This window comes from Pimephales promelas, chromosome 8 (assembly GCF_988280905.1).
Source record: "Pimephales promelas chromosome 8, fPimPro1.hap1.1, whole genome shotgun sequence".
In the NCBI taxonomy this organism is placed as follows: domain Eukaryota; kingdom Metazoa; phylum Chordata; class Actinopteri; order Cypriniformes; family Leuciscidae; genus Pimephales; species Pimephales promelas.
This window is the reverse complement of record NC_142776.1, coordinates 29,384,091-29,396,957: the sequence shown is the minus strand read 5'-3', so window position 1 is coordinate 29,396,957 and position 12,867 is coordinate 29,384,091. Positions and strand designations below refer to the sequence as shown.

Below are 12,867 nucleotides of genomic sequence, written 5' to 3'. Positions count from 1 at the left end.
GAATATAAAATGCAGTCTATAAATCAATACTTTTAATATAATATGTATGCAATATAATTTTATATCATATATTCTATTTACTCCTTAAAAATTTCTACTTGCTTACTCTAGAAGTCCTGTGCTCCATTGTCTTGACATGTTTTATATTATTCATAGTTAGTCTGATAACTTTTGTAACATATTGGAATCTAGTGACAATAAAATGTATAATGTAATAGATTCCATATTGGAATCTAGTGACAATATAATGTGCACATGTCTCTTGGATTGTTTATATATGTAGGCTACAATAGCATCTCCTCAACAGGATTTAATAATGTTTTTGCAAATAATTGAAGGACTCGCATACAAAATAATATTGATTTTAAATCCTTTATTAACTAAATTTTTAAAATAAGTACACATTAAAAAGTGTGTTTTCTGAGTGTTACTGTTAATGCATTTGTAGAGAAAAGATGAAGTTTAAAAATGTTGATACTAGTTCATATATAAAGCTTGAAGAGAACAAAGAAAAAATAAATTAAAGAAATAATTATATAATTGCAAATGGTTTAGAAAATGTTGTATTTATATTATTATTACAACTTTCTTCTTCACAGTTACATAAGACACAGTGCAGTGGTATAGATGACATAATCAGGCATAAAAGTTGTACTTGTGATTATATTTGAATAAATAGGGGATTTATTATTAATGAGAACTGGCTAATTAATTAAACTCTTGGTGTACAATCAATTTCTATGTTGGCTTAAAATAACTGTCAAAAATACACAAAATAAAGTGCAACTATTTAAATCAAGCCTGAATATGTGCATAAAGAACATTAAAACTGAAGAATGCAGAATGGTGTTCTACAGGTGTGTGTCAGCCAATAGCAGTGACTAAGCTGCTGTGACTGAATGGAGGACGTAATTGAATGGGAGGAGTAATATTGAAGGGGTGGGGCATGTTGGTCATGTGGCTGAAAGTGGATTGTTTATCGTGCACACAACTGTCAAATTGCTGAAATTGAAATTGGTGCTCTCCTCTCCTCTTCTTAGGTTTGCCTGACATTTTCCTATTGCGTGTCTGAATCCCATCTTTCTTCATAGTTAGTGGACGGTTCACCTGAATGAACAAACATAGACATACACACTATAAAATGTATACAATATTAAAAGGGATGGTGCAGGGATGATGTAAAAAAAAACCAGAATACTAATTCGCCACTGGTTCACTAAGATTTTTCTGTGAGGTTTTTTCTGTGACTTTATTTTAGTAAAATAAGGTCTGTGGTATACACATAACTTGACAACACTTGACACTTTTTTTACGTATGTTTCTAATAAGAATGTCTGAAGTATGTGTGGTTTACATTGTAAAACAAAACATCCAAGTATCGTCAAAAGAAGTTATGTTCATCACCGACCTTATTTTACTCAGAAATTGAAACCCATTATAAAACTTAGGAAAATCTTGAAGGAACCTGTGGTGAATTAGTCTTGCACCAATCTATTACACCATTTATTACATTTAAATTTTTTAAATAGTAGGATGATAGACTACCAGCATATTTAACATTAAAAAGATTCCACTTTAGGAGCAAACTAGTTCATTTTTAATGCCAACAATGGATGTTAACCTCTTACAAATAGAAATCAATATTATTTTTTAATTTTGGCATTTTCGATCTATACAAAGTGCTAGAGTAAAGCTAGACAGATACACATTTACTCACATTGTGTAGTTTGTAGTATAGGCCGCAGGCATTACAGACGGGTTCTCCATTGGCGTTACGTCTCCAAAGTGTGGTGGTCCCTGTCTGGCAGTTTGCACAACAGGTGCCTGCTCGCCTAGATGCTGACTGAAACATAAAAAAGCACTTAAAATGAAAGATGGTTGATGAGAAGAAATTGATTAATGACTAAACTTAATTGTGAAGGAAAATAAAATATGGTCGAACAGGAAGGACAAAAAACAAAACAACAACAAAAAAACACCCTGATTCAAGCCCAATAAGCTAAGGCCTGAAGCTATGCATGGTAAAGGTGTAATCTGTTCTCTGATGCAGTAAATGTTTATATACAGGAAGTGCTTGTTTGTCTCATAAATGAAACTTCAAAAAAGTATTTTCTGACTGTATAGAGGACAAGGTGATGGAAAAAAGAAAATATGAGATGGGAGGAAAAATAATAAGTCGATGCTTTTGTGCTCCCCCGAGAAACTTTGCGCTTCAAACGATTTTTTGCGAGGGAACACAAAGGTTTTGCGAGGGAACGCAACGCTTCTCAGTAGGATGCAGAACTTTTGCCAGAGAAAGCTAAAGCATTCAAATATTTTTTTTCCTTCCATGTCATCACCATGTCCCTTTAAGGGCTCTGTATGACCGTGAAATGATACGTATTATAATATTATAAAATTACATTTGATTTAAGCTTGACAATGGCCAACAGATACACAGAAAACATGCTCTTACGAGCTTAATGTGAAAACTTTGTTACTGGCACAACTGACATCTTTACAGTATTCTTTTCTCAGGACTCTATGAAACATTTTAGCAAATTGAATGCAGATTTGTGTTATACAGTGATAGAACAGACATGTGCATTGCGTATTAATATTTTTTTTTATATCATTTGTTTTAATAGGCAAGAAAAACTTTAAATACTACAAAAAACTTTTTCAATAAATCTTTAGACATAAAATTTGATAATGATAAAAGAACTTTTTGTAATTGAAACATAATGATGCTGGCTTGGTTTTTTACTTTAACTCCCAAACTCACGTTAAACAGAAGTACGTCCTCAAATACTATAAATTCACATCACTATACAGGTATAGTAGATTCTCAACATGCCAAAAGAAAATACAGCAAGAAAACAACCGCAAAAGGAAGCGTTTTTGGGTCACACAAAGTTATCGGTACAGGGCAGACATCCTGGACCGAGCTGTCTCGACATGCACTCTTCAAATATACGACCTGTAGCTGGTGCAGAAGCACTCATCACACACTGACTCAAGAAAGAGACCTGAAGCTAGTCAGCCTAATTTACAGCTCATATGCTCTGAATGGAAGGTCACACAAAATATGTAGACGCAGTCACCTTTGAGCTGATTTATTACATTTCCCTTCATTGTCACTGACAGCAGTTCTGCAGCCGCCTTGTGCTTAACCATTACACTGGGCTTTCATGAATTTTCACTTATTTGTTCACCATAAAAATATTTTTATTTATAAAATCCTGTTGACAGGAATTTGTAACATTGCAATCATGTGATACAAGGAATTAAAGTAAGATGATAGGCCTGCCAGGAATACAAGAAGTATTTGTTTGTCAAGTGTACATCTGTTAATGAATTCTAATTCATTACTTGCCATTTAAACCTGTCAGTAAGGCGATGGAAACTCAATAGTCCATTACACACTCGCACGCACAGGCCTTTCACTCTTCTTCTCTCTTCATTGTCTGTGCACATTTTCTGACTTGACATCATACATTACATGGAAAAAATAGTATTGAAAGTGAAACATATGACAGTTTTCCCTGTAGTACAAATTAGGAGTAGGCTACATATGAAAAAAAAATGCTATAGCTACAATAGAAATAAAGTCATGGGTTTGATACCTAGGAAAGCATATGCACAGCTTGTACGCAATCTAAGTTGTTTTTGGAGATTTTTTCTATTAGAGCAGTGTCTTCTAACATGTTTGAACGTATTTATGTAAAGGTGTGTGTATGTGTGCAGCACTAACCAGTCTGCGCTTGGGTCTGATGAGTGGTCGGTTCTGGCCGTTCATCTTGTGATAGAGTCCACATGCGTTACACAGATAATGACCTGTTCCATCCCTCCGCCAAAGAGGAGTTGATGTAGCTCCACAATTCACACATTCACGCCCTTCCGGCACACATTATAGCACAGAGATGCAAAAAATGAGGAGAAAGGAAATTTAAAAAAATGTAAACAACTTATTCATGCTGACAGTATTTATTACACATGGAGATAGACTGACACTTAGTTTGATATTAGTTTTACAGTACTTCAATCTTTTTTTCTACTTTCGAGTTATCGGTTGTCCCGATCAGGAGTACCGATAAGTGCCGCCATTTGGATGTAAAGAATAGCACCCAACAGGAAGCAACAGTATTCAATCAAGGTAAAACAACTTCATTATTTAATGCATTAGTTGGATAAATTATTAGTTAATTATTACTTTTTATATTACAGCTATTTATTGTCGAATTAGAAGTGTATAGCCTACTCCCATGTTTGCATGGCCCAAAACAGCCCTAGAAGAAAACAGTACTTTTGTGCAACACAACTTTAGTTATTATTATATTTTTTATGCCATTAAAAATAATAATAAAAAAAATACTAATTTGGCAAATTATATTTTTAGTCTAATTAATAATTATTAATGAGTCAATTAAGCAGAAATAAAACTAATTTAAATCGTTTGTGTATGTGTTATTGGAAACTTATTTTTTTTTAATTATTATTACCTTATTCGGTAGGCTAAGCTTATATTGTTTTTTTTACCAACAACATGTTTAAAACTAGTTAATTAACCAGTTATAAGTTCCGTTGTTAGTATGAACTTTGAACTTACCTGAGAAAGCGCGGGTTTTGCTTTTGCATTTTGATGTCATGTGACTCGGGCTGCTGCCGAGAAGGCTTCTGGAGTGAAACACGCCGCCGGGGAACTCGTGCGCTCCAGCTAAAGAGTAATCTGAATATGAAGGTATATGAGTTGTAGTTTGCGCGAGGTTGCTACGGATTGGACTGGAACACTCCATCTTCATCCCGTCGACAAGATGGAGATGGTACTTCCCAGCGTCCCTCACAGCAGCACACGCAGGGTCAGGTGAAGCATCTTTGGGTGGAGTAGGGGGTAGGCAGTAGAGCTGAGGGCTGCAGTGTTGCGTCATTGACAGGCACTGCACTGAACCTGGGGCAGGTGTACCGGTGCTCGTGAACAGGCCGTTTGAGTTTTCGGCGCCTGCTGAATGCAAAACCGTTTTACCCAGGTGGCTGACGGCCCATGTGCTGTGGTGCTGGGCCGCCGAGAAAGTCGATTTGCTGTTGTCCAGTAATGAAAGACCTTGCGTGGGGATAAGGTGAGGTCGACACATTGAGCCACCAGTAAGCCGTGCTTCCAAAAGAAATAAAAGGAGGGGAAAAAAACATTTACAATAACAATTATACACGTTGCTAAAGTCTATTCAATTTCAACCTTTCTCCGCGTTTAACCACATTTTAAAGCTATAAAAAAGATACACAAATGAGGAAACTCCTAGGCTAAACGCTTAAATCGCACCTATCGAAACAGTGATTGACAAATTAGGCTAGTTATTTATTGTGAGGTCAGATCTCAGTGGAGATCCCTAAACGTTCTGTGTTAGTGGGGGACGCGAAAGTATTAGAATTAATATATCAAAGTATTTGGAAACTTAAGAATTCATTGCCCTCGAAAGATGTTATTTTATCTTCCGCGAAACGAAATTTTGTTAATATTCAAAACGCATTCGCTATTTTTGCTCAAATTTGAAACAGCCTAAACATAATATAATTGCTTATAATATAGCTAATCGTAAAACATTAAATAATGATGTAATAATACAAATAATAATGATATAATAAAAATAGGCTAATTTATGTGTCGGCCTAAAATTTGCATATAGCCTAAACATAACACAATTAATGTGCTAAATATGCATAAAAATGCGTATTAATGTGAGTTACAATTCGAACTTGTGTTCATTAAAATAAATATCACATGGTAGAATTGTACAATCATAACATTATTTAATAATAACAGTATTAATAATTTACTATTAAAATGACAATTATCTCGCAGATGAATCTTCTACAGACTATTATGGTGGGAATTGTTTGTCAATACAACCAGCCTTGTGACCCAATTAATGTGACCGATATAGTTTTAGAGGGAAAACGTGAGCAAGTGAAACTCAAATTAGTGCCAAAATCATAAGAAGCTAAGCACGCAAAAAATGGAAAGAGAGATCCAGGCCTACTCACCATGCGTTTGATTGTAAGACATTCGTGCACGAGTATGAGAGTGGGACCCGTGTGTGTGGTAATAGGGGTTTCCTTGAGAGTCTAAATGACTGAGAAATACATCTACCTCGTCTGGTGGTAATAATGGAGCACCTTGCTCCATATATCCCGAACAATGATATCCTAAACCAGAGTGCGGAGACACTGAATCTGAGGTGCCTATTAAGGCTGAATGATGAGCGTGCATCATCCACCGGGGTTCCGAAGGGAGCTCCATCGTGTTATGATGCTTTCCCGTAGGACACGGGTGCAAATGCTCCTGTGCGTTAAAAAAGTTCTTCCAAGTTTATCCAGCGTGTTTTCCCAAGTGTTGATGTCTTGAATATCTTAAATATAAGCCTAAATGATTTAGTACATATAGCAGCGTAAACGTAAATGATATAGTCAAATATAAAGTCAGTACAGGAGTTTCCGTGTCTGTCGTGTGACTTGAGCGGTTTTGGAGTCACTGTCTGGCAGCGGTGTACACGCTTTCAAAGGGATGCGCGCGGAGCGATGCCCTCAAAGATATCTCGCGCGTGCAAATAGCCTACCACTCAAATGCCACCGCTGATTACATCATGTGTTGGCATAAACTGATGTAGCTCTTTAGAAAACGTTAAACAAATCCTGCTCGGTAAGATAAAGGCTTAAGTTGAAAGAAAAATAGTCCAAGAAAAGTATCGGACCTTATTATATCATCACTCCAACTCCATGACACGCGCCAATACAGCTCAAAATCAGGCTATTTCGTGCTTACGGTGATGAGCTTCGGGATGATCACCACAGGTAGTCACAATAGCGACTTGTGAAAACCAAAGTGCAAAAGAGTTGTATATGAGGCCGAAGGGCGGACTCCTCCCGCCAGCATAAATGCTTTTCTAGCCAATTAGAGCATGCCTATTTTCCAGCTTGACACCACAACACGCGTCTCTTTTATCCTCTGCAGGTCAAGTATCCACATTTCACCCGTTAGCGTATGGGAATGGGTGTCATTCGTTCTTTACACCTTTGGAAAACGATCTTATACGGATAACAGTTTTGTTTTATATTATAAGATTTATCCTATGATATATATATATAGCCTATATATATATATATATATATATATATATATATATATATATATACTAGAATATTATAGGTTTTGTCTATTGTTTTTCCTATTAAATCCAATGCATTTGGCTTAAGAAAATAAAATGAGTTTATGAAACTGAAGATAAAGTATCCTATAGCACCTGAAAAATACTTTTGCGCCTCCAGGTGAGATGAGTATTTTTTTTTTCTTCCTCGAAGCAATGCAGCGTCCTCCGTCGACTTCTCCTTAGCTTTAATTATTCAGGGAATAAGTTTCTGGCCAGCGCGCGCGTATTGTCTGTCTCGGCAGATACGTCTCGTGCGCGGTCAATGACAACACGAAACCGCTGACCACCTACCATCTCACTTTGATCTCTCCATCACTTTGATGAGAGAGAGAGAGAAAGTGAGAGGGAGTCAGGCAGGGTAAATGAGACTGAGACTGAGGGAGATAGAGATATAAATAGATGACATGCCTTCACATCGCTTGCCGCTGCCATTCAAAATTAGACCATATTAAGCATACATTCAACAAGAAAACCGGCTGATTTATAGCTAATATAAGTTCTGGTTTTCTAATATTAATCAACATCAGACATAACATTTTAAAGCAGACATTAAATTAATAATTATAAAAAAATATATTTAATTTAATTCTGTACATTTCCACCGTGATGAAAAAGTGACTAAAAGAACGTACAATTTTTCACATAAATTCCTTTTTATAACCTGGTCTGTTGTGATTAATCCTTTCCCTCCTGCTTCAGTATTTAAAGTAACCAAATGGCTGAATGCAATAAAAAGCAGCATTTAATAAAACTGGTGATTTCCAGTATACATTTATTATATAGTTAACTCATAATCAAAAGGATGACCAATGTGCAATCTTTGGTTGTGTTCCTTTGAAGAAATGGCAGCATCTGATAAATGCTTGAGTTGAAACAACACTTAAGATTTCATGAAACCTAAAAACCTAAAACACACAAAAAAGTACAAATGGGGTGAAAATGTACACCTTTGGATCAAAAGGTAGCATGCAACTTTGTACCTAAAGAGTGCATATTAGTAGCTCAAAAGTACATATTGGTACCAAAAGTTTACATATTATTAATATTCAAGAATATTATTGATCTGACTGTACTGACGCTGTTTTACAACAGAACTGAATCAACACCGAAATGCATTTTTATCACTGTAAAGCTGCTTTGAAACCCTGTATTTTATGAAGGACTAATAGATCATGTTTTTAAAGGGTACCATCCTAGTGACAGTGACAGCTTTTTAAAAAATCTGATTGTATGATAAACATTTGAACCTAGAACTCTCTTATTCTCTCTCTCTCTCTCTCTCTCTCTCTCTCTCTCTCTCTCTCTCTCTCTCTCTCTCTCTCTCTCTCTCTCTCTCTCTCTTTCTCTCTGCTTGTTGAGTGAGCTGAACAATGTAGCCCATGATTCCTTAATTGCCTTTTCATTTCCTCCGCAAAAGAGAATAAGGAAGGGAGTATTAACAGCCTATATACTGCAGTAACAACCTGCCAATCATATTTTCCTTTTATCAGAAGGGAATATTAAACTACCCATAATATATGCACATTAACAATGGTGTCTAGTCATCATTTTACTTTCACTGAGATCATGAGTTCTAACAAAGATAAGTTAGATCTTTGTCAATTCCTTGTTTTTGTTTTGCACAAATTGTATTGTTAATACTTTTTTTGTTCTGTAAAGAAATATTATTGATATTAGATTGGATATATGTTAGATTAGATATTGATTACATGACACACCAAATATGCTGTCAGTCTTTTATGAAACCACAGTTAAGCATATCAAATTACAGCTTTTTGAGGGCTTTAATTATGAAACCAAGATGTTCTTCTATTATAATTATTTACAATTTCAGACATGATTTTGAATGATTGATATCTGAAATCATACAGGTGTCTTTTCTGCGTAAATCATACAAAATTTCAGTGTTTGTGTAAATGTTGTCCACCTGTTTGTGAATGTGTGTGAAGATGTTGTAGTGTGAATAACCCTCTCCCCCTCCCATACCCAGAATGCCTTGCAGGCCTGGTTTTCACCACATCAGGATACAGGGCTGCTGCCTGAATTCCGGTATGAAACGGAGCGCTGGTGCACCGCAATGTGTGTGTCATACACATGCACATCCCTCTTCAGACAGATGGACAGGTGCTGTAACGGACACTTGCTTTTGCTCACGTGTTACATTCGTTAAGTGCAGCCACTCCCAATGCAACCAATTAATTTCATGTCCCACACACATTGTGCAGGCAATTACCAGAGCAACATCACATAACAGAGCAGATGCTTCAGATTTCAGTCAGGACACATTTTAAATGAGCATACTTGCTTCTTTCAAACCTAAGTATGTATTCATGTGTGAAATTGTTTAAAGATGGTGTGTATCTTGGGATGCCAGCAAAGTAGCAGTTCTTCCTGAAGGCCCATTCTAGGTGAATTAGCCAAAGCTAGATTTAAGGATCTTTTTATCAATGGTTAGGAAGTCCTAGCATTGAGTTCCTGTTCAAATCATGTTCATAAGCATCTAAGATATTTCAAAAGTCACTTTGCAACTTTATGGAATATGTGATATACCATTAAATCAGAGAATGAGTCTCACTGATTTCTAAAGATTTAAAAGTGACAGTTCGCAAGATCATGAGCAAAGTAACTGCTATCTGTTAACAAGACATAGTGCCATATTAAACAACTATATCAGTGTGTTTTGGTTGTGTAAATGAATGGCAGTAGGATAAAAGGAACATAATTAATATGAAAGAAAGCGAAACAAAAAAGGTATTTTAGTGAGCGGTGGGGACAAGAGCGGCTCAAATCAAACATTTATATATATATAACGCTTTTCTAAGGCACTTTACATATGGAAGGGGGGATCTCCTCAACCACCACCAATGTGCAATATCCATCTGGATGATGCGACGGCAGCCATATTGTGCCAGAACGCCTACCACACACCAGCTTATTGGTGGAGAGGAGACAGGGTGAATAATGTGAACTGGGTGAAACTCAATGGTTGTTCCCTGGTCGTTATTATGTTAAGCCATAATGGACTTTGCTGAGATGGCACTAAGCAACTTTACCATGCTTCAATCAAAAAAAAGTGCTGGTGGTCAGATTTTGGTCATTTTTAACTCAAAGCTGCCATCTTCTGGCCATTCTCTGCATTCAGAATTATGGCAATTTGCACTAAGAGAACATGCTTAACGACTTTAGGCCGTATTTTTTATTTACCTTCCTAATTAGCATAAATAATTACAAATATAGATATTTCTTATCTTATTTAGATATAAAAAAAATAATATATCAAAGATTGAATCATATTAAGTACCTTTTCATCTTTTGCAAAGTCTGCTTCTGAAACAAATTTCTAGATATTGAAAGCTCCTTGGGGACAAATACACACAAGCTTTTCTCCACTATATGTGCAGAATGCAAAAATGTGTGGTAAGAGATTAAGTGAATGCGTGCATGAGTGTTTCAGCTTTAAGGGGATGTGCTGGGTAACTGTTGCCCGCTTTGGGTTTCCGGACTGGGTGCCTGCAGACTGTCAGTTCCCCCTCTCCCTCTCCCTTAATCTCTCTCTCCATCACTCCTTTTATCTCCTTATCATACAAGCCACGCTCTCAGCCAGGATACTGTGGTGACAGTCGATCTGGCTTCTGCTCCACCATAGTGATCTTAATGGTCAAAACGAGAAGAGCAGAGAAGCCTTCATTGACAGTAACTATGCTTGTCCTGATTTTGATCCGACTGGTTCATTTACCAGCCAGACAAACAAGATGACAAAAATGGTGGGCCGAATATCCACAAATGAGAGGCTTGTACCAATGCCATTCGCTTGTGAGATTGTCTGCATTTGTAGGTAAACATCAAATCCTCGTGGTCCTTACACACACTTAAAATGTAAATAAAGCTGTATTTCTAGGTTGTATAATAAAGACTGACCGTGACAGTGAAACTACCATCAAACCCCTGTGCAAAATGATTTTCCGATGTCCTGTCTTCTAGTAGACACAGGCCTGACAAAACTCATGCCACTTAATGGATCCCTACATTACAAATGATGACCTATTAAGTCAAATTTATGAGATGAAAAGTTGAGTTGCAAAGACATAAATAGTCATAAATACGAGAGTAAATAACTCAACTAATCGTAATTAAATTGTCAGTAATTCATTTAATGTCAATCATGACATATAATGGCATAAAAAACATGACATAGCTTACTAAGTTAGAATTGTGATATAAAAAGTAAAAATTATGACAATAATTGTAACTTTCTGTGTCATAATTAGGACTGTCATCATTTCTCTTTTTATCTCGTAATTATGATATACAAAGCATGATTTTTTTTCTAATTTGGCTAAATGGACTTCCATAGAAACTGTCTTTAAACTGCTATGTACTACAACTACAGCATGACTTTGTGTGTTTGAATGTGTATGTTAGTGAGTGTACGTGAAATATCATATCTGGTTGGTAGTCAGCAGATCATAGGCAAAGAGGTATTCATAGATACTGAGAGCGTGTTGAACAGACTGGCATCTCTTTGTGAATATGGCTAAAAGAGGCAGATTCAACAGATTCCCACTCCCCCTGTTCGCCCTCTGTAACACACACACTTTCTGTTATTTCGGCTGTTTTGTTAATGCCATGTGCATGTGAGTTTATTTGTCTACATTTTGTAACCTATGATGCCATCGCACTTTCAACACTCTGACCGCAGTGGCTTACAAGAAACCCTTTACATTTGTTTTGCCCCCAAACCCAGTGCGTCCACACTTTACTGTTATCCCTTTTAGTGGAAAATGTAATAAGGATTTATGGCTTTGAACGTGTCAGTGGCAGGATAGTTTTGGTATGGCAGTCGTTCATCTGGAGACTGAACAGAGAATGTTTACGGGTAGAAATGAGCTGAGCGTATAAAACACAGCCATTGGAGACCCATTTATGCTGGTTTGCTGTTTGCATTAATTTCAGTTGATGCGTGGAAACATTGCTGTGGATCATTTTAGATTTAATTTAATTATAAGTGCAGCACATTCACAAGGGTCACTTTAAACCCTTTGAACTTTGACCTCTGCATTGTGAATGATTTTAGCTTTGAAGATAATATACAGTCAGCCAGTCATTATCGTAAAATAAACTTGTGTTGACGTGAAACTGGAGCAGTTGGACAGATAGGTTACACTTAATTTCGATATTCCACTTTAGACATCCTACCAGCTATAACTTTGCAGCTATCAGCCAACTCTCATTAGAGTATAAGTAGACTGCTAGGTTAGGGTTTGTAGAATGTCTGAATAAAGTTCAGATATTAAGCAGACAGTCTACTAATACTCTATTTGACATGATGTACCTGCAAAGTTACTAGTAGAATGTATAAAGTAGAGTATAGTAAATACAGTATATGTTACCAAAAAGTATATGGTATTTGACAACAGACAAATTTGGAGGAACAAATTCCAGAGAGCCATAAGTTAAAGTCACAATAAAAGGGAAGTTGCAACAGATATTTTTATCAAAATGGGGAAAAAACTGTAGGGTCCATCAGTTATTGCTTGGATGAAGGCATATTGGCTGGATGCAAGCTTGGAGTTGATTGTAAGAAAGGAGATTAAGCAGACTAAATAAGAACACAATAAGATCAATAACATGCATTTAGAAAATAGATCGGGATTTTTACGCACAATCATTTCTAGGGTTTACAAAG

The 12,867-nt window shown here is 36.3% G+C and overlaps 1 protein-coding gene across 1 annotated transcript; it reads right to left on the bottom strand.

Moving 5' to 3' along the window:
- Window positions 1-494: 494 nt before the first annotated feature.
- gata2b (GATA binding protein 2b) lies at window positions 495-6,677 on the bottom strand. The gene is made up of 5 exons (XM_039689019.2): window positions 6,019-6,677; window positions 4,589-5,131; window positions 3,734-3,876; window positions 1,718-1,843; window positions 495-1,107 (listed from the first exon to the last, which is right to left on the bottom strand). The coding sequence occupies exons 1-5, from the start codon at window positions 6,272-6,274 to the stop codon at window positions 865-867; spliced, it is 1,311 nt and encodes a 436-aa protein (XP_039544953.2). The 5' UTR covers window positions 6,275-6,677; the 3' UTR covers window positions 495-864.
- Window positions 6,678-12,867: the final 6,190 nt, after the last annotated feature.